The following is a 24,886-nucleotide window of genomic DNA, read 5'->3' on the forward strand; positions in this document are numbered from 1 at the left end:
TCCTAAGCTTCTGTGGTTCTTTATAGTCTATTTTGCACCAGAGAAACGCCTTTATCAACATATACTCGGTGTACAAAGAAGAGTCGATGAGGTTGTGAGTTAGTGGCTTTTTGTTTCGTTTCGTCGCGATGAGCTTTTGCAAAAAAAAAAAAAAAAAAAATTCAAAAAAATCGAAAAAATCGAAAGAAAGAAAAAAATCAAGCAGACACACACTGAAAAGCTACCGCTAAACCCCAGTTGAACTTAGTCTACAAGCAAACGGCAAGCTAGTTTTCAGTATGAGACTAACTATATATATATATATATATATATATATATATATATCTAATGATCGTCTGCTTGATCTGTGTCACCACCTTGTAATGTAAACAAAAATTCCTTCTCTCTCTGTCCGCACATATACTGAATCTATACTATATGCTGTATCTATGTCAATCTATCTAGAAAAGAGAGGACGGTGTGTGGTACTCCTACTGTCAAGTGAAGCGAAGTGAGGTGAAGTAACTGGCGATTATATTGACTGAATATGATGTCAAAATACCAAGTCATTATACGACACAATACACACGCACTCTCTCTCTCTCTCTCTTTCTCTATTTTAATCAGACACTGACTGTTGCTGAGATTGCTGCTGAGACTGCTGCTGAGACTGCCTGAGGGAGAGAGAGAGAGAGTGGCCTGTCTTTCAGTATTGGCGTGTGTCTGGGTGTTTGTTGCCTGTCGGGGGGAAAAATAGAATGGGGTTTTGTTACCCGGTGTTATGTCACGTGCGATGGTTTGATTTACAAGTCAAAAAAGACAAAACGCTCTTCATTCTTCGTCCATTCCACCCAGTCACCCAGTCACCCCAGGCATTGTGTATGCAGAGAAAATCGGGCAACAATTATGTGTCAGGTGACTTTAATATTTCGTAAAAGTGAAAAAAAGACAGGCTCATCAGGGTAACGCGACGATCCCGTCCGTTTCGAGATACAGTGAGAGTGTGAGTGAGTGAGTGAACGCATCGCTCTTACTATGTGCAACTATAAGCCAAAGAAATGTATGTACACATAGAAATATATTCGCAAGTATACTGCTATACATAGTGCTTTCATATATGATCCTTGATTCATGATCCATAGAGCAGCAGCCCAGTTGCTAAGAAAATACACAACTGCCAATATGACTGCTGGTGTATCGACATCTCCAAAGTACTTTGACATTGGCTTCAATATCTCGGACCATATGTTTCGTGGAATATACCACGAGAAGCAGCAGCACGAGTCGGATATACCGAACATTTTGAACCGTTGCGTGGTCACAAATGTTAAGAAACTTCTCATTACAGGCTCGTCCATTAAGGAATCGCAGCATTCGATCGATGTTGTATCGCAGTTTGCGTCTTCGACGCCAGTTTCGTTGTACTATACCATTGGGGTGCATCCATGCCATGTGAACGAATTTGTGCCTGAGCATGGGCAATCGTACTGGAAGCCTGACCAAACGGAAGAGGCGCCGTTTGAAATAGTGGATCATGCGTTCACGCAAGGTAAATTGCGTGAGTTGTACGATTTGTACAAAAGACAGGAGGCTAGCGATGCCGGGAGATTTAAAGCCATTGGTGAGATTGGGCTAGATTATGATAGACTTAATTACTCGGGGATTGCAATTCAGAAGCTGTTTTTCATTGAGCAGCTCAAACTGAGCTGTTTCTTCCCGAACAAACCGTTGTTCTTGCATTTGAGAAGTTGTACTGAGGATTTCATGGAGATTTTGGAAATGTTCATTAAAGGGTTCAATGATACAAAGGACACATTTAACTACAAAGAATTGATAGATGGAACGGTGGCCGGTGGGCCCAGGATAAACGAGGATGGCTCTATTTTCTATAAATTCACCGATACAAGGAAATTTGTAGTTCACTCATTTACGGGCTCTGTGTCGGACTTGAGAAAACTACGTGATTCTTCCGAAAACTGCTATTTCAGTGTCAACGGTTGCTCCATGAGGACGGAAGAAAGCATTGAGATGATTTCAGCAATGCCTCTTGATAAATTGTTGCTCGAAACTGACGCCCCTTGGTGTGATATAAGAAGGACTCACGCATCTTTCAAGTTTTTGAACAAATCTTGTGACGCAACGATAGCCGATTCATGGGACCATGGACTCTCCGATGCTTATCCGCAGTTAGACTCGTGGTTCAAGTCGGTCAAAAAAGAAAAACTAAGAGGTATTGAGCGTGAAAAGTGGGACGAATATATGGTAAAATCAAGGAATGAGCCATGTACCATGGGACATGTGGCTACCGCTGTAGCCAATATCAAGGGTGTCCCATTGTCTGAATTAGTAGATCAAGTGTGGCATAACTCTTGTCTAGTCTTCGATGTAGAATCTCATTAATTTATTATATAGAATTATACCATAGATAAATTATAATAGTAATGGCAGTATTAACGATAATAGAGGCGAGGGGCGATAAAAAAAATTGGAAAGGTATAAAACAGAAAGATGTATCGACTAATACACAGTGCGATGTTAATACAGTAGTGCAGCATAGCATGGCATCTCGGTTACTGACAAACCAAAGAAAAATAATAAATTGTTCTATCTACTGCTCGCATTCGTTGCAGTTTGTTACGACATAATTTTAACGGTCTTTGCTAAAAAAAAAAAATGGAAACCGTATTCATATGAATCATTTATACCCCGCTAAAGGCTTATAATTTAACCTCAGCGGAAATGATGCAGGCGTGTTTTTGAAGTGAGTTCGAAGATGGAAGAGGAGCTCCTGCTCCACCCATAATGCATTAAGCAAAGTAAGAAGGAAAAAAAGCATGGCAAAATGAAATCAAATTGCATTTAAAAGAGAATTGCACAATTCCATGGTTTAGATAACTCAATGAAATGGAAAATTCTGTGATATTAAATACATTTTGGTATGGGTATTCTTTTTTTTTTTTTTCGTTTTATCATCATTAGTTCCCAATTGGATGTTTATATCTTATTATAGTTTTGGATAATTTTGGCAAGATGGTATATTATTACATCCATTGGATATCATCTTATCGTAAATTTAGAGGGGGGGAGGGTTGGAGATGCATTGAGTATGCATATTGTTTTAGGTGTTTAGATTTGTACAAACCGCCGAAGCGTAAGCATGTTTAGAAGTAAAAAAGATAATAATAATAATAAAGGGAAAAAAAAAAATACTATTAGAATGCAATGAAAGAAGAAACAAAAAGAAAGCAATTAAGCAGCACTCAGTTCTTTTTTGGTTTACCTTGTTGTTGTTGTGAGTCGTCTGCGTTCTCCTCTTGACCTTCTTGATCTTCTTCATCTTCTTCAATTTGGGACCTTATTCCACCACTCAACGAAGCCAAGACTTCCGACAATGCAGTCCCATGGATGTAAGACAGGTTATTCTCGCCTGGTGTTATTTGGATACCACCGGAACCAAGAATGGCTTCCAAGTTAGCAAGGCTTGAAGCGCCTCTACCTTGAGCGCCTCCTTTTCTCTCATTGTTGTCGTCAAGATCATCAGATTCTCTCCTGTTCGTTACTTCAAAGACGTGGTCATCATTTTCTGGGAAGTCGTAGAAATGGAACACGGCTCTTCTTTGGTTTTCAAAAGAGATTGGTGGTTCGAAGTTCTTGCTCAATATACGTTTACTCCAAGCAGCCTCATCTTCGCCAGGTTTTAGCAAAGCAACGATGATGATACTCATATTATCACAACCGATACCGGTACCTTCCGTTGTTGGTGAACAACAAACGTCGATGATTTTGGAGCTAATTTCCTCCAAGGTTAGGCCCTTTTTCAAACCCCAATGCACCATATTGACACAGTCTTGGGAAGTCAAACAGTCCCAAATACCATCACATGCTAGTATAACAAACTCATCTTGGTCGTAGTCTATCGAATGTTCAATCAAATCTGGTACACACGTTACAATCTGTTCGTGTGGGGACAATTCTGGATTGGACTTGAACTCGAAGTCACCAATGGCACGCGAAAGCGCCAAGTTACCATTCACACGGTCCATCTCGACGAATCCATCAGCAGCCACAATTCTCGAGTACTCACTCTTTAGTGTAGGCTTGTGGTCGTACGATAAGGCCTTCGCAATGTGGTCTTTAGAGAGTACTGTTCTCGAGTCTCCCGAATTTGCACAAATCATCACGTTCTGTAACTTGGAAATCAACAACGTCGTAGCCGTGCACCCGCTATGGTCATTCGCCAACACTGGATCCTTCAACAACTCCTCGTCAGCAGCAATGAAACACTCCAACAAAGCCTGCTTGTAAGCATGCTTCTTAAAGGATTCTTGCTTTTGCAAAATCTTGGAAAACTGCGACCCGCAAAACTGCGCAACACTAGACCCGCCGTGCCCATCAAAAACACAGTAGTACGCCAAATGCTCAGACGCATCTTTCGCGATATTCAAATCAACAATATGCGAATCCTCCATTGACATACGCCACCCCTGCATCGCACACAGCCCAAACGCCGTTAGTGCATCACCGCCAGATTCTTGCTCCTTATCAATAACAGGATTCGACAATATTTGACCCATTCTGACCGCTCAAAAACAATAAACTATCGCAATTATACCTTTCAGCTACCTTATGACGATTAAAACTATCCTCTAACAGTCCTGATCCGCTTCAATTGCCCTGGTGGCGAATTAAACCTCTTTTCTTCAAATGTTGTATATAGTGGTAAAAGAACCATTTTATTGTTGTTTTCCTTTTAACAATTAGGAGTGAAGCGCACCAGAAAGAGAGGTGAAATATCAAAAGAGCCGTGCTGTCTTGTCCTTTTAAAGCTTATGTTGGCGTGTACTTTGGGGCTCCCGGTGCACCAGCACATCCCCTGCCTCGTTTGGCTGCCTCAGTGTCGTCTTTGAGCATCAAGGCTATGCTTTTAAGGGATTTTGGTCACGTGATGTACACTAATTCAATTCACACTATATATCAACAACGTATAAAATACATACTGAGAGAGAGGGAAGAGAAGAAGCGGTGGGGCGCAACTGCGTCGGGTCCAGCATGGCCTACATGCTGTATTGTAGCCTACTGTGTGGCATGGTACAGGACAAGAATGGTGGTTGGGTATCGACAGCTTGGTGTATATGGTTGTCTATATAGAGCATATGATATGACTCAACGTGTTTCAATGTTCCTATATCACTGAAAAAAAAAAGCTTTACTACTAAAGAACACAACAGACAAGGTACGTTTCAGCAAGACACTCATATACATACTCGGTTAGGTAGTTTGTCAAGGAGTACGTGTGTCAGTGACTTGAATCAGGACATTGCAGTAGCCCATTTGGAAAGAAATCGTTCTACTATGACAGAAACAGTGACCATTCAACCATCGATTGAGGTGATCAAAGAGTGCATCGCTGCTAACGATGACTCGATTAATATGTATCCAGTATACCATTTCATGCCAGCTATGGACCTTACACCACATGTGGCATACCTCAAGTTGAGTCAATTGAACAAGAAGGATAGATCTGCATCTTTCTTGTTTGAATCTGCGATCGGCAATCAATTGGGTAGGTTCTCGTTCTTTGGTCAAGGTCCTCGTAAGACTATCAAGACCGGGCCTACAGAGGGACTCAGCTGCGACCCATTAGATATCTTGCAGCAGGAATTATCCCAGTACAAGTTAGCAGAGAATGTTCCAGGTTTACCCAAGTTGTCTGGTGGTGCTATTGGATACGTTTCGTATGATTGTGTCCAGTACTTTGAGCCCAAGACCAAGAGGGAAATGAAGGATACTCTACAATTGCCCGAGGCCGCATTGATGCTGTATGATACAATTGTTGCCTTCGACCATGTTTTCCAAAGATTCCAGATTATGTACAACATCAACATTAAGGAAGTCGAGTCTCTTGAGAAAGGTTATGAGGAAGCAACGGAGGCCATCAACCGCATTGCTTCGATATTGAAAGACGACTCTCAACCGGTACCGCTTCCAGAACAACCACCTATCAAGATGGACCAGACCTTCACCTCGAATATCGGTGAAGAAGGCTACATCCAGCACGTGAAGACGTTAAAGGAACACATTAAGAAAGGTGATATCATCCAATGTGTTCCTTCACAAAGGGTAGCAAGACCTACGTCCCTACATCCTTTCAACATATACAAGCATTTGCGTACTGTGAATCCTTCCCCTTATATGTTCTATATCGATTACTTGGACTTCCAAATTATTGGTGCCTCGCCTGAATTACTCTGCCAAGTTGACTCCAAAAATGAAGTCATCACACACCCTATCGCAGGTACTATTAAAAGGGGTGCTACCCCAGCCGAGGATGACAAGCTCGCAGAAGAGTTGAGGTCATCCACCAAAGATAGGGCAGAGCATGTCATGTTAGTTGACTTGGCACGTAATGACATAAATAGAGTGTGTGATCCAAAAACAACCTCCGTTGACAAGTTACTCACAGTACAGAAGTTCTCACACGTCCAACATCTTGTGTCGCAAGTGAGTGGTACCCTAAGGCCAGACCAAACTAGATTCCATGCGCTAAGATCCATTTTCCCCGCCGGTACTGTTTCTGGTGCTCCAAAAGTCAAGGCTATGGAGTTAATTGCTGAACTAGAAGGTGAAAAGCGTGGTGTGTATGCAGGTGCAGTCGGTCACTGGTCCTACGATGGCAAGTCCATGGATACATGTATCGCATTGAGAACAATGGTCTACAAAAACGGAACTGCTTATCTACAAGCCGGTGGTGGTATTGTTTTCGATTCGGACGAACATGACGAATATATTGAAACAATGAATAAAATGAAGGCAAATCACCAAACTATCTTACAAGCAGAAGAACTCTGGGCCAAAAAGGTTGGTATTCAAAAATGAACATTCTTGTTGTATAGACGCTGATCAAGACTATTTAGTACAGTTATAAATATATACATTGTGTATATCAGTAAGTAAATATAATTATTGATAGGATACTTTTTAATTTATATAGCTAAAATGATATCAATTGCACACTACAGCTATATATAATATAGTTAATAGTCCATTGATGAAAACCCCATCGTAGACAGATATCAATTTACTCTTTGCTGAAGCCTGTGATGATGTATGTTAAGACCTTTCCCTTAGGTTATTCGGGTATCCTATTACTCAATAATAGAAAATTTTACTAACAAAGCCGATATAAAAACTTACACCATATGACAACTCAAAAATTCAAGATAATATCATCAATAATTAATACTTGAAGGTGATACAACTCGGCACAATCTCTAGCCTGATAGCATACACTTCAAAAATGGCACCTTCGTCATTAAACCTAGCTGTACTTTTTTCCCTGTCGGCTCTATCACTGACTACCGGCTATTACCTTGGTCAAGTAACACCATCTCGGAAGGATGAAATACAAGAGTTGTTAAAGCAAGCTAAAATCAAAGCTGAGAAAGAGGAGGATCAGGATGATGGCGACGAGGATGAGGATGAAGATGAAGATGAGGACGATGATGAAGGTATTGAGGTTGACTCTATCTGTTTAAATGATATTCCTGGCGAAGTAAGGATGGCATTGGTTATAAGACAAGATCTAGGAATGACAAAAGGGAAGATTGCAGCACAATGCTGCCATGCAGCCCTAGCCTGTTTTAGACTTATTGCATGCGATCCAAGCAAGGCATCTTATAATCCGGATATGACGCATAGATGGTTGGCTAGAGGACAAGCCAAGATCACTTTGAAATGTCCGGACAAAGAAACTATGGATGAGCTATTTGCCAAGGCCATTGCATTGGGTGTGAATTCTTATGTGGTTCACGACGCTGGAAGAACACAAATTGCTGCCGGAAGCGCTACCGTTTTGGGATTGGGGCCTGCTCCAAAAGCTATTCTTGACCAAATAACAGGTGATCTCAAGCTATACTAGTCGTACTGTTGAGTGCTACAAAAAATTCCTGCGTCCAGCTGGTACTTTAACATGTACATAGTGTGTAATACTCCATTGTAAATTATATAAGATATTTATTTCAGCGAATGCAACATTCACCGCTTTTTCTTTGATCATACCCATCTTTGGACCACCACGGCATTGCATAAGTCTTGTTCTTTTATAGTAGAGTCGAATGCATCGATGCTTTTTATTGGGAATGCGTGACTCAAGGTGAAAGTTCTGTTTCCCTCGGTGTTCTCCTTTACATGCTGGTACAAGAATCTGATAGTATCTGTTGAGTTGCAGCGTAAGACTTCTCTTTTGCCGGATGCATACCTAATCTGTACACTGGTATCTCCGATCTGTTCTGGTTTTGGCTCCTCTGTTGCTGCTTTGGATTCAGAAGCTACAGCTGGGGAAGGGGTCGACGATTGAGACTGCACAATATCTCCTGGGATTGGGGACCCTAGCCTCTTACCGGTACCTTGGAACCCACCCAGCTTTCTCTTGGGTGGCACATAAGACTCATCTAGTTTCTTGTACACTGTAACGTCCACTTCTTGGCCAAACGCAACGTCAAGTAATTGTAATGGCGCTCTACCCTGGTTCAATTCCTTCAAATAGAAGCTATTTTCTGGGTCATCGTAACGATATAACTTACCATCTCCAACCTGGAACCCTTCCTTCCAGAATGTGATCTCTCTGGTCACCTTCTTTGGTCTTTCTGACTCTTGTGGTGTATTGTCTTCAACTACCATTGGAGGTGCAGAAAGGTCCGAACCCAACCTGTAACCCCTGCCAGTAAAGTGATGTTGTTGTTTTTCGCCATTAGATTCGTTCCCATCACTATCATCCCCTTCACCAGCCCTCTGGCCTCCCCTACGAGCTTTCTCCAACAAATCTCTAATTAGAGAATTCGAATCATTGGCATGAGGATCCGTGATCTCAAGACCTGAAGTCTCACCACCAGCAAACGTATTACGGTCTTCATCTTCATCATCACCACCCCTCAACATATCTGAAAAAGATTGGATCTTGGACTTGGGCTTAGACTTGCTTTTATTTAAAGATGGGGAAGGTGTCGATCTAGGAACAGCAATCTTTTGGCCACTAAGGGTCCTTGCATAAGAAACATCTTCATCTGCACCTTCCGAATGAGAAGAGCCTTCAGCAGCAGTAGTAGCAGCTCCATATTCTGTGCTATCATGCTGTTCGAAATCACCCTGTTGGGCCGCATAGTACGCATTCACTGCTTCTTCCATGTCTTCAAACTGTTTCAAATAATCGGAGGCAACATTAGCAGAGGCGTTCGTTAAAGCCATAAACTGTTGAATACTTTCGTCTGACATGGCTACGGGTATTTAATTTTCTGGATTGTGTCTTAACTGGTACCAAACGGCCTTGCTCACGCTTGAAATGACTACAAACAAACTCTTATAGCCTCTGGTTTACCAAATAACTGCCGATGGCGTCCCTGTTTTTGTAATTCTTTTTTTTTTTAATTTCTAACATGTAAAGATGTGTCTCTGTCTTTAGATTCTTGAAAATAAATTAAAGCTTTGAATCGAAACCTTTAGAGAGTTTTTAATGAGGAAACCTTTAGAAAGGTGAAAAGAGGCCATACGATTGTATTTTTTGGAGAGAAAAATTACTACTTTTTACTATCTTTCTTTCATTTTGTTGTTTCTAAAACGAATGTTGAATGCGTTTGTAATATACAGGATGTTATTTAGTGAATTGTTAAAAACATAACTCATGACGGTTTATAAAAATGTGATAAAGCTCAATTATCTCACAGCATGTAGTATGATCAAATACGTTGATGCTGGATGATATGGAGTGGTAGAAGGTTTTAATGTGCAAGGGAAAAAAAAATGTTAAAGCTCGATGTTGAATCATAGAATGGTGAAGCAGGTAGATGAGATGTCAAATAAAATAAGATAGAAAAGCAAAAAAAATGGCACAAGCGTGAGTGTTGAGGAAGTGGCACGTTTCTTCATATATCAAATAGGGAGAAACCAACGTCCAGCTTATACACAAGCACAAATGATTGATTTTTTTTTTTCACTTCTTTCTTTTAACTACCATGTACCTGCTATGCCACGCTTCTTCATATAAAATGAATAATAGCAAAACCAAGCGAAATGCTTACGCAGATAGCCAGCTGCCAGCTTCTTTTTCAGTAGTTAAACATATTAATGAATGCGCTTATTTCTTTGCGTAGATTTCACGGAAGTGCTTAGCAGCAGCAACCATGTTGGTCAAAGATTGTTTGGTTTCTTCCCAACCTCTGGTCTTCAAACCACAGTCTGGGTTGACCCAGAATTTTTCAGCAGGGTAGTACTTCAAGAATTCAGCCATCTTTTGGATGAATTCTTCCTTAGATGGGACTCTTGGAGAGTGGATATCGAACAAACCAAGACCGGAGTGGTTTGGATAGTTAGCGAATTGCAAGATGTAGTTTGGATCGTCCTTCTTGGAGAATTCGATGGAAACAACATCAGCGTCCAAGGCCTTGATATGGTTTGGATCCAAGTCAGAGTAACAGAAGTGAGAGTGGATTTGAGTCTTGTTTTGGACAACGGAGGTAGCGACTCTGAAGGATTCAGCGGACCATTGGTAGTATTGGGTTCTTTCTTCACCAGCTCTCAATGGCAAACCTTCTCTGACGGCTGGTTCATCGACTTGGATGACCTTAATACCGGCAGCTTCTAAGTCAGCGACTTCGTCTCTGATAGCCAAAGCCAATTGGTAGGCTTGGGTCTTTTGGTCGACATCGTCTCTTGGGAAAGACCATCTCAAACAAGTGATTGGACCGGTCAACATACCCTTAACTGGCTTTTGAGTAATAGATTGGGCGTAAACAACTTCCTTAACGGACATTGGCTTTGGTCTGGACAAGTCACCGACGATGATTGGTGGTCTAACGTAACGGGAACCGTAAGATTGGACCCAACCGTTGACAGTGAAAGCGTAACCTTCCAATTGTTCACCGAAGAATTGAACCATATCGTTTCTTTCTGGTTCACCGTGGACCAAGACGTCCAAACCGACTTCTTCTTGGAATCTGATGACTCTTTCGATTTCTTCATTGATGAACTTTTCGTATTCTTCACGAGTGATGGTACCCTTGTTGAACTTGTTTCTGTTGATTCTGATGTCCTTGGTTTGAGGGAAAGAACCGATGGTAGTAGTTGGGAACAATGGCAACTTCAAGATTGGTTGTTGTTCCTTAATTCTTTCGACGAATGGAGCAGCTCTCTTACCCATGTCTTCGTTAATGGAGGCGACTCTAGCCTTAACATCAGCGTTGTTAGTGATGGAAGAGGTGGCTCTGTTGTTCAAGGACTTGGCGTTAGCCTCGAATTCCGCGGTGACATCTTCACCGTTCAACTTCTTGGCGATGTTGACGACTTCCTTAACCTTTTGGGTAGCGAAAGCGAACCAGTCCTTGATCTCTGGGTTCAACTTGGTTTCGTTTTCCAAGTCTACAGGGGTGTGCAACAAGGAAGAAGAGGTAGCGACTAGAACACGGTCACCGGACAACTTGGCAATAGCGGATTCGACGAATTGAGCGGACTTGGTCAAGTTGTTCTTCCAGATGTTTCTACCGTCCACGATACCAACGGACAAAGTTTGCTTGTCGTTCAAGATGGACACGACATCGTCCAATTGTTCTGGGTTTCTGACAAAGTCGAAGTGGAAACCAGCGACTGGCAAGTCCTTGATAGCGGACAAGTTTGGAACGACGGTACCGAAGTAGGTGGCCAAAGTGATTTCTGGCAAACCTGGTTGGGCACCCAAGTATTCGTAAGCCTTCTTGAAAGCGGCTTGCACTTCAGCTGGCAAGTCCAACACCAAAGTTGGTTCGTCCAATTGGACAGACTTGGCACCAGCGTCGGCCAACTTCTTCAAGATTTCAGCGTACAATGGCAAAATCTTGTCTAGCAAGGAGATTGGCTTCAAGTCCAAGGAGTCCTTGTCGCTCTTACCCAAGTGCAAGAAGGAGACTGGACCAACAAGAACTGGTCTGGTCTCGACACCCAAAGCCTTGGCTTCCAAGTATTCATCCACTGGCTTTTGGCCGCTCAACTTGAACTCGGTAGAGTTGGAGAAAGTTGGTCTGACGTAGTGGTAGTTCGAGTCGAACCATTTCACCATTTCCAAGGCTGGCACATCAACAGCAGCAGCAGTCTCAGTAGCCTTTCTTTGCAAACCTCTGGCCATGGCAAAGTACGTGTCCAATGGAGACAATTCGTACTTGGCGTAACGTTGTGGAACAACGTTGAAGAGTAGAGACACATCTAGAACTTGGTCGTAGAAAGAAAAGTCGTTGGATGCAATCACATCGACACCGGCTTCCTTTTGCAACTTCCAGTTGGCAGCTCTGATATCCTTACCAACTTGTTGCAATTGCTCAGCAGAAACCTTACCGTTCCAGTAGCCCTCAGTGGCCTTCTTCAATTCTCTGTTTGGCCCAATTCTTGGGAAACCTAGCACGTATGATTGAACCATTGTTACTGTATATATGCGTGTTTGACTGTATAAATGGTCTTGCTGCTTGTAAAAAGACCAATTCAAAAACTAATACATACTATATACACAATTAAACTAATATACACTGAATAATGAACACATCCTTTCAAGACCCATCCCAAACCCTATCCTTATATACAATTCCGGATCCAGAGTTCCGTATACGAGTTACAGCACAAACCTTCTTGACTTGACACACACATACCTAACACAGCAATTTTCAAATGTGAAAACTCATATGAGCCATGCCCCATGCCCATGCCCAGGTCCAATAGCGCGCAGAGCTAGGCTAGTGAAAAACCAGTAAGTACTAAGGGAAAGTTCCCAACTGTGGACATGTGTTCGCTGTACGAGCGCTGTTCTGGCTGTCATCTCTGCCTGTGTATTGTGTATTCTGCCACGGTTTCACACTCATATTCCACTGGATCGTCATTTCACATGGGACCGAAACGCGGTGCGGACTGATGACTCCTTTGGGAACGGTATAAGGCCGTTGAGTCACGTGGAAATTACCTTTTTTTGTTGGGTTGAGGGGGGAGCGCCCGCCGGTGGCGGGCGCTGGCGGGCACTGGCGGGCGCCGTACGGTACCGGGGCAGCCACAGTTTGGGGGATGGGGTTTGGGCCGGGGCGGCGGTTCCGGAGACGCCACACCCGTCCACGTCAAGAAAAAAAAAAAAAAAAAAAAAACATACTCTCTTTTTTTTTTTTTTTTTCGTTTGTGTGAGGCGAGAGGGAAAACAAAAAAAAAAAAATAGCAGCTCCTTCCATTCAGCGGGGACGGGAAGAACATGGAATGTTACCCAGGTGTTACCCAGATGTTACCCAGATGTTACCCGGGCCGTGCTAGTATTATTTTTTTTTTTGGCAATTGTTTTTGTATCACGTGGTTTGGATCCATCCGTCGCATTGTTTCCCAATTACATTGCATTTACATGTACATCTACATTTACATCTACATTTACATAGCATTGAATTATTATTAAATGCTAGTTCATACTTTCTACTGCATTGTTCAAGACCCACCCCCCAGACGCACCCTCCCCCAATGCCATCGCTCGAGGTAGAACACAAGAAACTGCTCAACAGAAGAGAAGAACTGCTCAAGCAGGACGTCTCGCTTCGCAAAGACTACAGCATCCTTCTACGCAAGATATCAAGCGTGTGCCAGGTATTGGAGTCCCTGGGCGAGCCCACCCACTTGGACGCAAATGGCGTGCCAGAGTTCCAGGCGCCAGACTACGAGAAATTCAAGGAATGGGACGCACTCATACCTTTGTTGAAGTCTGTAGAAGAAGTGCAAGCGTTACCCTTGGACCAGATCGAGGTACCAGAAGCTCTTTCAGAATCCTATGAACTATTTAAAATGACTCCGCTACTACATAAAGACGGGGCTGAATGAAGGAAGGAAAAAATATGAATAGAACGCCCCCCCGCGCGCGCGCGCGCGCACGGCTCCTACCTACCTTCTTCTTCTTCTCTCGGCCCGGATTAAGTTCTCGACAGATCTGTTGTTGATGAAGAGCTCGAGCAAAAACTTTCGCACCGATGGCTTGAACCGGTACTCGCTCATCAACTTGAATATCTGCTCAAACATTTCCGGACTCTGGAAACGTGCAGGTCCGTACTTGGTCTCAAGACTCGTGATCTCCTTGATCGCACCGTTCAACAGAATGTTGTTCCCCATGTCGCTGACCACCCGCAAGATACGGTCGTTGATCTTGTCGTCTTCAAATACGTGTGGCAGATTTTGCACGTTGGATTGAGAGATCTCGCGAATAACCCGATCGAGTTCTTGTTTGTCTTCCTCCTCCTGGTTCGGATTCACTGACGCCTCGGAACGCTCCCACTCCAATAGGTTCTCCAATGGGATCTCCTGGTCGCACACAACCACATTCGAGCTCAAATCCTCCTCGCCTTGGCTTTGGCCCTGAGAGCTTTTATTCCTCTTTAAAACCGGCCACTCCATTTCAATCTCCTTCGGTGGCATTTGCACGGGACCCAAATCCGACCAATGAAGCAATTTTCTAGCGTCCTTTGGAACACATACTCCTATCGGTTGCTGCCGCGTGTCCATGATTGACTCCCACCCAATCTCCTCGATCATCTCACGCCCATCCATTGTGTAAGATACCAACCCAAGTACGTAAAATGAAGTGCTTTTAATGCATGTATACTGGCTCTCGCTCGCCAATTCAACTATATCAGAAACAAACGAATATTTGTCTAGCAAGTTGATCCCGTAGTCCGTAGAGCCAATAAACCCACAAGCCCACATACAGCTTTTTAATTCTATCATCTCTTTTTCCCCGTATGTTACGTTTTTATGGGCTCGTATATCGTTCAGGTGTCTCTTGATCACCATAATGAACTGTCTAATGTCGTCTGATTTGCTTAGAAGATTAGCACCTTCCTCCAGTTTGCATAAGAATTGGTAGAAGTGCAACGGGAAGCTTCTCTTGGACACAGTATCCGGTTTCCGTATTTCTTGTTCAAGGAATTGTTCCACCTTAGGAACGAACTCTCGGTTTTTAGACTCCTTCCACCTTATCCGTTCTCTGTTGATGTAATTTAATCCATTCAATTGCTGGAACCCCTCACTGTTTTCCATTAATTTTAGTAACGTTGGTGACCCAATAAATATTAATTGGTCCAAACAGTTCTTTATAGAAGGTTGAAGAACGTTGGACGAGTTCACATGGTACGTGCAATAGTCATACAAAATTTTATCTGCAGCTGCAACGACATTAGGGGCTAAGTCGTACAATTGTCTGCACGTTAGCTTGATCAAATACTCTTCCAGCATCAAATCATCATTGTCCAAATTCTGTAACTTTTTCCCAAGCGTCACAGTACCAATAGACCGTATCATCTCCCTATCATCCAAAAGAGCTTTATTTAAAAACATTTTGCACCTGGAATAACCTAAATTTAGCTCTGGTAACGTTAACATTAAGTATTTAGTGCACAATGATCTTTTCGAGAACATAAGATTGATGACGGTAAATACGTTCCATTTTTCAAGTAATGACATTCCATTATTATTCTCTGTAAACACACCAAATATGATCTTAAAATATCCTCCGCATAATTTCTCTTTTAATGCTCTTTCCGTAAAGAGCATATCATTCACAGCATGTCCTTGCATATTGTTATAGAGAACAGAAGCAACTTGTGGGATGATCTTTGTATCATCCGCTAAAATTCTTAATCCAGTGTTATTGGATAATAACGCTCTGAAAAAAAGACAACCAACCTCCACATATGTGTTTGCCATTGGATCACTGGATGCAACACTAGTGAATCTGAATCTAAAGGGTCGATAAAATACCAGCATTCTCCGAATGAATTTGGTACTTCTAGATAGTTCTTCTAAGCGTTTCCTGTCCAGTAATGGGCTTCTACATAGCTCTCCGATTACCTGCCAATTCCAATAGCTGTAGTTCTTAGTCTGAAGGACTTTCGAATCAAATACCATCTTCTTAAAGCCAATATCATCTATGTCCTTTTTGGAAGAATTCAGTTGCATTTCTCCGGCAGACTTAAGCATTATCTTTTGCGTCGCAGTGGTAGCTAACTTACTTCTCGTTGAGTAAATTGCGCTATTGAACACAAAGGTTTCATGGAACAACTTATACTGGCTCAACTGCTCTGGAAACTTAACTGCCTGAAAGTTAGAAGCCCCTGTACTGAGTTGCATTGAAGCATCGCAAACTTTGGCTAAAACAAGCCTTGTATTATCTCTCACCGATGGATCCAGTTTTGGCAAACATTCAACGGCATAGAACATCATTTTGTTTGCAAAGTCAGCCTTATTCATCATGACTACCAAAAGGTACACATATTGGTACACTTGTGAGCAGTCTGTTCGCTCTGGTGTATTCTTTTTTATTCGTAAAGAGGTGAGAAAAATGTTTATAATGTGTTTGAACAGCAACGGAGACTGGGCAAAAGCTATCAATTGATTTAATAATTGACAGTCATTTAATGCAAACAAAAGGATTCCGTTGAAATCTTGTAATATCCGGATAACTACTCTAACTGACCTTTGCACTTTTTCTAAGCTTCCTGTCAGTTTTGTTTGATAGTCCGAAAACCCACTAAGAATGTACCCAGTGTGGAAGTTTTTAACAAAATAGGGTCTTATTTCGGGATAAGACAACATTTCGATCATTGAGTTAATAGCTAGTTCTTCATTCTTCGTATTGGGATCTAAAATAAAGCTTTGTATAATAGGGAAAGCTTTACAATCATTCACCAGTGTTGGATTTATGAATGTTAACTCTATAAGTGTTTCGAATGCTATTAATCGTAGTGAGTCTTCTGGTTGTTCTATGCAACTTACAATAGCTTGTGTGATGGCTTTATTTATTCCATAGCCTTTAAAATCAATAAATCTTCTGATGAGCTTCAATGCTTGCTCTCTTTCCTCTTGGTGTGCGTTGTCCTTCCCTAAAGACATTGTTATAAAGACATCAATATGCAACTTCAACATATAATCTATTGTGGTTTCATTCAATATTAAATACCGTACAATCCTGTAGCCGGCAGACCGAATTTTTTGGTCTGCATGTAACAGAAGGTTTTGTATCGTGGATGCAAATGCTGAAATGACAAGATCCTCTTTTATTTCAGGGTTCTTTGCGAGCAAATAAACCAATCCATCTGCTTTTTGCAATATAAAGTCCTCTGAGGCGTTGATATCCTGTAAACTCTGTAAATGGTCAGATATTAACCATGTTGCCGTCTCTTTTGTTGACGACTCGTACATCACATTTGCAGACAAATGGTCCGACGAACGATCTCCATCATCAGAATGGAAAGGTAACGCTGGTATACTTCTTGTTGGGGTTAGACGGTACGTTGCTTCATCAGAGACCTCGAAATCAGAGCCACTATCAGAAATATCCATTGTATTATTTATGGTTGACCCATTGGGTACCATCAAACTTTGGTTATGGTTTGTATTCAACGTCGAATTTATTATCTCCCCGGAGCCACCTTCCGATCTCTTTAACTTTATTCTGAGTAGTGACAGTTGATCCTGCAACCGTTTAATCCGTTGATCTGTCTCCTTGAGTTCATTGTTGACCCTAAGTCGCAGAGAACGGTTCTCCAGATGCTCTGTTGAATATTCGTCCACATATATATCGTTTGAGTTCGATGTTTGCACTACTCGCTCCTGCTCCAGTTTTTTCTTCCTTAACCGCTCGATCTCTTGCTCCACCTGATTCACCTCCAAACGAAGGCTGTTAATGGTCGAATTTCGATGTTTCATAAGTAGGGGACTTGTAGGGGTTACTGTTCCGTCGTCAAAACGTCTGGTGGACACGAATGATGTTGACAACACCAGATTTTGTCTCTTGGTTCCAGTTGACGGTCCATTAGCCCCATTAGTCCCATTAGGTCCATTGACCGTGTTATTCGTGTTGGAACGCAACCTGTACAGGTCTGCGTTGCTGCCCTGTCTCTCCATGACTCGATTGGCACCCTTTCCTCACCGTTTTTTGATCCGAAGTATATGTTATAACAACTAAAACCTTTAATATCATTTCAATACCCAAATTATATATATAAATCTCTACATACTAAAATTGATTGATGGCAGCAATATATAGGAAGTAGGGAAGAAAGAAAAAAAGTTTACAATATTTACACGAATGCCATAGTATATATATCATGTACTGGTTCACTGGCTTGACCTAGCACCCTATCTGATGCAACTCATTTCTCGTCGTTGTTGCTTGAAAACATCGCTTCCAAAGCTTCCGCAACTTTCTTAGTATCTTCGTCCAACTCCATATTAGTAGCACTAGACACGGGCTTAGATTCATCGCCCATTAGCTGTTTCAGCTTGGTTCCAAGCTCAGGGAGAGTGGATACGTCCCAAATCCAGCATAATCCAAACCCGAGCATTGCAAACCCACCCGTGGACAATGCTGTTCCGTATGCCAACGCATTCACGACCTCGCCTTTATAAGAAAATGGCGGAGGCTTGTGGTTCAATTGGAACATAGAAGGCACATCTGTTTCAATATAGTTAGTAAAAATTGCAAAGTTCAAGTATTATACGATTTCATTTCAACATACATTTACGCGAAGCTACCCCTCGGAACGCCAGCCTTGCAGAGATTAATGTCAAAGCAGTCACTCCGAAGAAACGTATCATCTGTTCCTTCCGTCTTGCCTTATATTGTTGCGAGAACTTGTCGATCTGCATATTAGTGACGCTTGCTACCTCAGACATATTGTGTTATTGTCCTTTAAATGTTTGGAGTATATGCAGATACAACAACTTCGGTGTTGTTCTTTTCTACAATACCTCATCGCACACTATGTAGAACCGGGTCTTCAACTTTATAGAAATTTCACTATTTCAATATATAAAAGCTTGAAATAGTGAAATGATGAATTATGAATAGTTAGAGAAAAAACGTATACATGGAGGTGTTTGTATTTCCAAAGAGTAAAAGTGGAGTGAGCGTATCGAGAAAGCGTTGATATATTCGTTTATTGATATTTTGTGATTACATAGGGATGCATCCACAATTAGAAGCAGAGAGATTTCATTCGTGCATCGACTTGATTCAAGCGTTGGACAAATGTCACAAGAAAGAGTACTATAAGCGTGCTTTGGGACTTTGTAACAACGAGAAAGATGCGTTATCAAAGTGTTTGCACGAGGCTAGACTCTCGGGAGAAAGAAGAGCAATCTTGGAGTCGCGGGAGAAGAAGAAGGCTATGGAAAAGAAGTGGAAACAGTTGGAAGAGGAAGAGTATGGTGAGGATGCGATCTTAAAGAAGATCATTCAGAGACAGGTGGAGAAGAGATCCAAGCCGGAGTAGACTTGGTATGGGAGCTTGGAAAAGCGTGCTTGTATATAATACCCAGCCAAAGAAGTTTTTAATAAGAGAAACAGTTAAATAGTAATTTTTATATTTATTGATTGAATTAAACAGAGAGGGATTGTTGGTTTCCCTTTAGACTTATCAAAATTCCCTTGGGGATCGGCTATGGCAGCTATCCTTAGCTTTGAGTTTCAGATTAAGTTATATATACGTGTACATGAGTATGTAGGATGGATATGGGAGAGGGTAGAGAGAACCCTAATCCTGCCTTGTTTTCAAGTACTTCTTCACAACCTTGTCTTTTTTTATGATGTAAACCACGGCACCCCAACCAGAGAGCGCATCACGGTCAGCAGCATTTAGTAACGCCTGAGAAATCGTCTCAAATAAGTCATCTGCTTCGAGGTTTGGCTCGTATAACGATTCACACATACCGAAGAGTTGCTCTGAAGCAGTACCACTCACAATGAAGTCCTTCGCCTCATCGATACACCCAATCAAATCAAACCCAGCGATGAAAGGCTTACCAGACTTAGAGTTAATACCAGCTACCACAGGTCCTACAAAGTATGGTCCAAACCGCTTCTCGTATAAGGAACTTGATACTAGTTGTGTAAATGTTTCTGGTTCAATTGGTCTATCCTCCCTCAATTTGTATAGATTGGTTTTGTAACGAAATGTCTCCGAAAGCGTCAGCACATCTGTTGCTAACCCTGTTAGTCCCAAAAATACATGTCCATAATGGAAGATCTTCTCGAAGTTGTTGGCAACACCAAGTGATTGCGAACCTAACCTTAAATCGCAGCCAATCGCTACACAGTCCTTACCTGTCATTGCAACAACAATACCACCGTTAATGGAACTTGGATCTGACATCTTCCGCTATTTTACTCTCGATTTCTATTCCCAATTGGTTATCCAAGGGTCTGTATAGATCTCTTATCGCTTTGTTTTCACCTTTTGCCACTTTCGCCCTGCGCTTATTTCAATTACTGTTTCACTCTACAATTATACTAAAATATAAACTTGAATCTCCCATACTAAGTGCGAACAATCTATAGCAGAAGGTGTTCACCAAATCCGGGTAACAAAAGAAAAAGAGATCCTCGCCCTAGGTGAACTAAGCCAATGAACCAATGATTACTAGCTGCTGGCTATTGGCTACTGGCTATTATTACCTTCTCCAGCTATCGCACGGCGATTATAGTATTACGGAATATATTCTACGTACAAATTTCATGTGTTTCGTTGTCGGTTTCGTTCGTCAACTCGTAAGCCTTCTTAAGTACAGTCAGATATTCATTATGCTTGTGGTACTGTTTGTTCAAGAACAAATACCTAGCGTTCCAGTTATCCATGACCAGTTCGAAATACGGTGAGTGCGACCACATATCAACTAATGTGGGTTTTAGGTTGTTGTGCTCGTCGATCCAGTCACGCAGTTTTGATACGAAAATCTGCCAATCGAGCAATTGGGAGTCCATCTGTAGCTTACCGGATTCTTGCGCGTTGAAATTAGTATATAGAGAGTCTACTCCATAGAGAGGTTCCCATTTGAAGACTCTGATTCCTTTTTTGGTTGGTTCGAAAGCCTTTGGGTTTGCCTTGAACTCGTTAAGCAATTTTTCGGACCACCCGTACTCCTGGTTTGAGACCATCTCAAACTGGGAGTTTGGCGTTGGAGTTATTCTGCTAGCCCAAAAGTTGATACTGTCGATGTAAACTTCGCATTGCAAAGGCGTTGCACATTCGAAAACGAGGTTTTTGTAGTGCTGGTCTTCAGAAAGCGTTATTTGGAAACATTTAGGCTTTGAAGTACCGCCCAACTCGATGACGGTTTCTCCGATAGGCTCTGCAAATGCGCCAAAGAGATTCAGTTTTTGTACTGTTTCATCTGCACTGCGGCCCTTCAGAACAGAAGAGGGATAAGTGTGGTTGCGGAATTTGTTCTTTTGCTTTGGCAAATGGAGCTCGAGGCTCCCCATTCGCACCACTGCTCTTGTCCTTTGCATCTTTTTATTCGCGTTTTGAATGCGTTGGTGCTGATGGCTCAAACTTGGGCTGTGATTTTTCTTAAAGAACCTCATTATGATGTGGCTGGAGCCATTATTAGGGTGTTTCTCGTGTGTTGGTGGGGTAAACTGGTTTGCTTTGGTGGCCTTGAAGTTCAATTCGTGGTCCACAAGCCATAGAGAGTCGTTTTGCTGGCCGTAGAATTCGTCTTGGGGTTCCTGTACGTAAAACTGAGTAGGGTCCACGTGTTGAGAGAACTCAGAGGCGCTAGACATGGTGGATTGGCCGGTCATTGTTCTTTCGAGGATTGAGCTTCCGGGTCTTAGCGAAAAAATGGACGTTTTGCGTGAGACAGAAAGTGAGGAGCGGCCGTGGGAAGTAGGAGCCAAGGAAACGTTGTCTCTTGGAGGCGACATATTATTGCTGTGACCTACTGTGGAGGTGGTATCGCGCTCACCACTAACGACACGGCTCGCAATGGCGGCACCATTACCGTTCCCATTCGATTTTCCATTCGACAGGACACTGGTATTCCTGCGTGGACATAAGGGCAAAGGCGCGTTTGTCACATCGACAAAATACGCCGCGAGATCGCGTTTCATCAGTTGCTCATCTGCCTTGACATCTCCTTCTTTCATCTCGTAGTTGACGGCGTATATCGTGTTTTCAACGAACTGGTCTGCCGTAAACTTGTAGTCGAAGGACTCGTTGTGTAAATCCGAGTTCAAAATCAAGAGTGAAAACAAAATGATATGGCAGACCTTATAGTTCCCCTGGAAGTACGGAGCATCTTCCCCGTGTTCCTCCATCCACTGCATCGAAAGCTCCTCCAAAATGCTGTCGAGTGGACCTGCCTCGGCAATCAAATAAAGACACCTGGACAACTTGCAAAGAGAGAGATACAACGACAATGGCCAAGGTCGTACCAAGTTCAAAAACTCCTTCAAAACGCATCTGTTCTCCTGCAATCCAAGCCAATTCGCATACTCCGTATACTGGCCATCGTGAAATGTCTGCTGCATTATCTGTTGCGCCTTCTTCACGTCGTCGTTATCGATAAAAGCATGGATATTCGTCATTTTCGGAGATTCAACCATAGCAGAATCACTCTGATTCAACGCTCCGTTCAGCAACACTCTTTTATCAGGAGTACTGTATTCTTCAGCAGTGTCCATTGCTATTGTCTATTTGTGTGTGCACCTGTCTATCTCTCAGTGTCTCGCTGTACCTAACCTAGGTTGTGTCCTTCTGTATATATATAATATATGATATGATAATAGGTTTGGTTTCAAACAAATGTTATGCTACCCTGCAGCTTTTACTGTTGGAACCAGAACGTAAATTCAGTGCTGCCGCAATTTAAAAACGACATAAACACACCATGCGTGCAAGAATGGCAGATGTAACACTTTTTTTTCAGCCGATTGTGTCCTGTGCTGCAGTCGATCGAACCGTTTTGGATGGATGAATGCATGCAAACTAAAACTCGACAAAACAAACTACAAACTTCAACTGCCATGTCCCAATACCGATGCAGAGCGAGAAACGGGAACGGCTTTCCATTAGAAGAAAGAAAAAAAAAAAAAAAAAAAAAAAAAAAAAAAAAAAAAAAAAAAAAACAAAGCAAAAAAGTCACGTGTGTGCAAATCCTTTTTAAACTCGACAACTAAAAAAAAATAAAAAAAATGAAAATAAAAAAAAATATAACCCCCCACGTTTTGTTACCCGACCGTACCCTCAGAGCACGCTTACCCTCCCTCCATGGAGTTAACGCGTTTGTTTTGATTTTCCTCCTCCAGAGGAAAAGAAAAACAATTTAAAAATAAAAACACGAAAACACGAAAACTCCAGGGTTTTCCTGGGAAAAAAAAAAAAGTTATACTCACTTGTCTTCCCATTTGCAAGCATTACACAGCTGAAGAAAAGAAGAGCAGCAGCTTATATTTATATTAGAGCGAGAGATTTGGGGTGACCTGATCTGATTAACAAGACAGTATCACACGAGCGGTACTTGGCAAGTGGTCTATTAGAAGTTATCTGTAAGGTATTCACAAATGTCGCAGGTTGAAGTGCGTGAAGAAGTGGATGAGCAGGCGCAATACGAAGTGCCAGAGGCACAGTTCACGGTAACTCCCTCGCAAGAGCAGGTCGAGAGTGTGCAGCAGCAAATCCAGGAGACGGATTTCATGGGCGACGATGACGATGTGGGGCTAGCAGCGTTTGTGCCGCTAGACAAGCTCCAGGTGAACGGAATAACGACGGGGGATATCAAGAAGCTTAGGGAGAACGGGCTTCACACGGTGGAAGCGGTGGCGTACGCGCCCAGGAAGGCCCTAATGGAGATCAAGGGTATTTCCGAGGCGAAGGCGGACAAATTGCTGGCGGAGGCTTCGAGGCTAGTGCCCATGGGGTTTGTCACTGCGGCGGATTTCCATTCGAGGCGTAACGAAATGATTTGTCTAACAACGGGATCCAAGAATCTCGACACGCTGTTGGGCGGAGGCATCGAGACCGGGTCGATAACGGAGCTGTTTGGTGAGTTCAGGACCGGTAAGTCGCAGTTGTGCCACACGCTTGCGGTTACGTGCCAGATCCCGCTCGATATGGGCGGTGGAGAAGGAAAGTGTTTGTACATCGACACCGAGGGTACGTTCAGGCCCATCAGACTAGTCTCTATTGCGCAGCGGTTCGGCTTGGACCCTGACGACGCGTTGAACAACGTTGCGTATGCCAGAGCCTACAACGCCGACCACCAGTTGAAGCTCCTCGACGCTGCTGCGCAGATGATGAGCGAGTCCCGTTTCTCTCTGATAATCATCGACTCGATCATGGCCCTATACAGAACAGATTTCTCGGGCCGTGGTGAGCTCAGCGCCAGGCAAATGCACTTGGCCAAATTCATGCGCGCCCTCCAGAGGCTCGCAGACCAGTTCGGAGTCGCTGCCGTCGTCACAAACCAGGTCGTGGCCCAGGTCGACGGAGGAATGATGTTCAACCCAGACCCTAAAAAACCTATTGGCGGTAACATCATGGCCCACTCCTCCACCACACGTCTCGGATTCAAGAAGGGCAAAGGCCCCCAGAGATACTGCAAGGTCGTCGACTCGCCATGCTTGCCCGAGGCCGAATGCATCTTTGCCATCTACGAAGATGGTATCGGCGATCCAAGAGAAGATGATGAATAATAAATACCACTACAAAAAAAGAGCGTAAATCATCCCATTACCCAACTAGCATTGCACTTCCAAGTCTAAATAATTCACTATTTAACATCACACAGGTATATACGCTACGCCACAAATAATAATACCCCCATCTCCCTCCCCTTGTTTTTCACATCGCCTTTCTCTCATCCATCATTCTTCGGCTCTTACGTGTATGTATGGGCTTCTTCTTCTTCTTCTTTTTTTTTTTTTTTTGTTTTGGGTTTTTCCACTGTTTCTTAATGCTGGCACGTAAGTTTTCGATAGAAACATTCTGCAGGATATATAAATATAAATATATAAATATATAAATATAAGCGCAATGTGTAGAAACTGGGAATAGCGCGCGTTTGAAGCGGCTTTGAAAGGTGTTTTAGAGAGAAAGAA

At 42.6% G+C, this 24,886-nt stretch overlaps 13 protein-coding genes across 13 annotated transcripts; 6 read left to right on the forward strand and 7 right to left on the reverse strand.

The window, feature by feature from the left end:
- Positions 1-1,110: 1,110 nt before the first annotated feature.
- KLMA_80342 (3'-5'-exodeoxyribonuclease) lies at positions 1,111-2,379 on the forward strand (the record flags this gene model as incomplete). Its single annotated transcript, XM_022822096.1, has 1 exon — positions 1,111-2,379. The coding sequence occupies one exon, from the start codon at positions 1,111-1,113 to the stop codon at positions 2,377-2,379; it is 1,269 nt and encodes a 422-aa protein (XP_022678391.1).
- An 860-nt stretch (positions 2,380-3,239) lies between these two features.
- On the reverse strand, positions 3,240-4,553 carry PTC2 (PP2C family serine/threonine-protein phosphatase; the record flags this gene model as incomplete). Its single annotated transcript, XM_022822097.1, has 1 exon — positions 3,240-4,553. One exon carries the CDS (start codon positions 4,551-4,553, stop codon positions 3,240-3,242), a length of 1,314 nt encoding a protein of 437 aa, XP_022678392.1.
- Positions 4,554-5,331: 778 nt separating this feature from the next.
- TRP2 (anthranilate synthase TRP2) lies at positions 5,332-6,855 on the forward strand (the record flags this gene model as incomplete). The annotated part of the gene is made up of 1 exon (XM_022822098.1): positions 5,332-6,855. The coding sequence occupies one exon, from the start codon at positions 5,332-5,334 to the stop codon at positions 6,853-6,855; it is 1,524 nt and encodes a 507-aa protein (XP_022678393.1).
- Positions 6,856-7,276: 421 nt separating this feature from the next.
- On the forward strand, positions 7,277-7,897 carry PTH2 (aminoacyl-tRNA hydrolase; the record flags this gene model as incomplete). Its single annotated transcript, XM_022822099.1, has 1 exon — positions 7,277-7,897. The coding sequence occupies one exon, from the start codon at positions 7,277-7,279 to the stop codon at positions 7,895-7,897; it is 621 nt and encodes a 206-aa protein (XP_022678394.1).
- A 134-nt stretch (positions 7,898-8,031) lies between these two features.
- SHP1 (protein phosphatase regulator SHP1) lies at positions 8,032-9,249 on the reverse strand (the record flags this gene model as incomplete). Its single annotated transcript, XM_022822100.1, has 1 exon — positions 8,032-9,249. The coding sequence occupies one exon, from the start codon at positions 9,247-9,249 to the stop codon at positions 8,032-8,034; it is 1,218 nt and encodes a 405-aa protein (XP_022678395.1).
- Positions 9,250-10,108: 859 nt separating this feature from the next.
- On the reverse strand, positions 10,109-12,415 carry MET6 (5-methyltetrahydropteroyltriglutamate-homocysteine S-methyltransferase; the record flags this gene model as incomplete). The annotated part of the gene is made up of 1 exon (XM_022822101.1): positions 10,109-12,415. The coding sequence occupies one exon, from the start codon at positions 12,413-12,415 to the stop codon at positions 10,109-10,111; it is 2,307 nt and encodes a 768-aa protein (XP_022678396.1).
- A 1,067-nt stretch (positions 12,416-13,482) lies between these two features.
- Positions 13,483-13,836, forward strand: IES5 (Ies5p; the record flags this gene model as incomplete). The annotated part of the gene is made up of 1 exon (XM_022822102.1): positions 13,483-13,836. One exon carries the CDS (start codon positions 13,483-13,485, stop codon positions 13,834-13,836), a length of 354 nt encoding a protein of 117 aa, XP_022678397.1.
- Positions 13,837-13,896: 60 nt separating this feature from the next.
- TSC11 (TORC2 complex subunit TSC11) lies at positions 13,897-17,910 on the reverse strand (the record flags this gene model as incomplete). The annotated part of the gene is made up of 1 exon (XM_022822103.1): positions 13,897-17,910. One exon carries the CDS (start codon positions 17,908-17,910, stop codon positions 13,897-13,899), a length of 4,014 nt encoding a protein of 1,337 aa, XP_022678398.1.
- Positions 17,911-18,158: 248 nt separating this feature from the next.
- Positions 18,159-18,681, reverse strand: AIM11 (Aim11p; the record flags this gene model as incomplete). The annotated part of the gene is made up of 2 exons (XM_022822104.1): positions 18,159-18,460; positions 18,525-18,681. The coding sequence occupies 2 exons, from the start codon at positions 18,679-18,681 to the stop codon at positions 18,159-18,161; spliced, it is 459 nt and encodes a 152-aa protein (XP_022678399.1).
- A 290-nt stretch (positions 18,682-18,971) lies between these two features.
- CMC2 (Cmc2p) lies at positions 18,972-19,280 on the forward strand (the record flags this gene model as incomplete). Its single annotated transcript, XM_022822105.1, has 1 exon — positions 18,972-19,280. The coding sequence occupies one exon, from the start codon at positions 18,972-18,974 to the stop codon at positions 19,278-19,280; it is 309 nt and encodes a 102-aa protein (XP_022678400.1).
- A 261-nt stretch (positions 19,281-19,541) lies between these two features.
- PUP3 (proteasome core particle subunit beta 3) lies at positions 19,542-20,159 on the reverse strand (the record flags this gene model as incomplete). Its single annotated transcript, XM_022822107.1, has 1 exon — positions 19,542-20,159. The coding sequence occupies one exon, from the start codon at positions 20,157-20,159 to the stop codon at positions 19,542-19,544; it is 618 nt and encodes a 205-aa protein (XP_022678401.1).
- A 347-nt stretch (positions 20,160-20,506) lies between these two features.
- Positions 20,507-22,471, reverse strand: YEL1 (Arf family guanine nucleotide exchange factor YEL1; the record flags this gene model as incomplete). Its single annotated transcript, XM_022822108.1, has 1 exon — positions 20,507-22,471. The coding sequence occupies one exon, from the start codon at positions 22,469-22,471 to the stop codon at positions 20,507-20,509; it is 1,965 nt and encodes a 654-aa protein (XP_022678402.1).
- An 879-nt stretch (positions 22,472-23,350) lies between these two features.
- On the forward strand, positions 23,351-24,481 carry RAD51 (recombinase RAD51; the record flags this gene model as incomplete). Its single annotated transcript, XM_022822109.1, has 1 exon — positions 23,351-24,481. The coding sequence occupies one exon, from the start codon at positions 23,351-23,353 to the stop codon at positions 24,479-24,481; it is 1,131 nt and encodes a 376-aa protein (XP_022678403.1).
- Between the last annotated feature and the right edge of the window lie 405 nt (positions 24,482-24,886).

This window comes from Kluyveromyces marxianus, chromosome 8 (assembly GCF_001417885.1).
Source record: "Kluyveromyces marxianus DMKU3-1042 DNA, complete genome, chromosome 8".
NCBI lineage: Eukaryota > Fungi > Ascomycota > Saccharomycetes > Saccharomycetales > Saccharomycetaceae > Kluyveromyces > Kluyveromyces marxianus.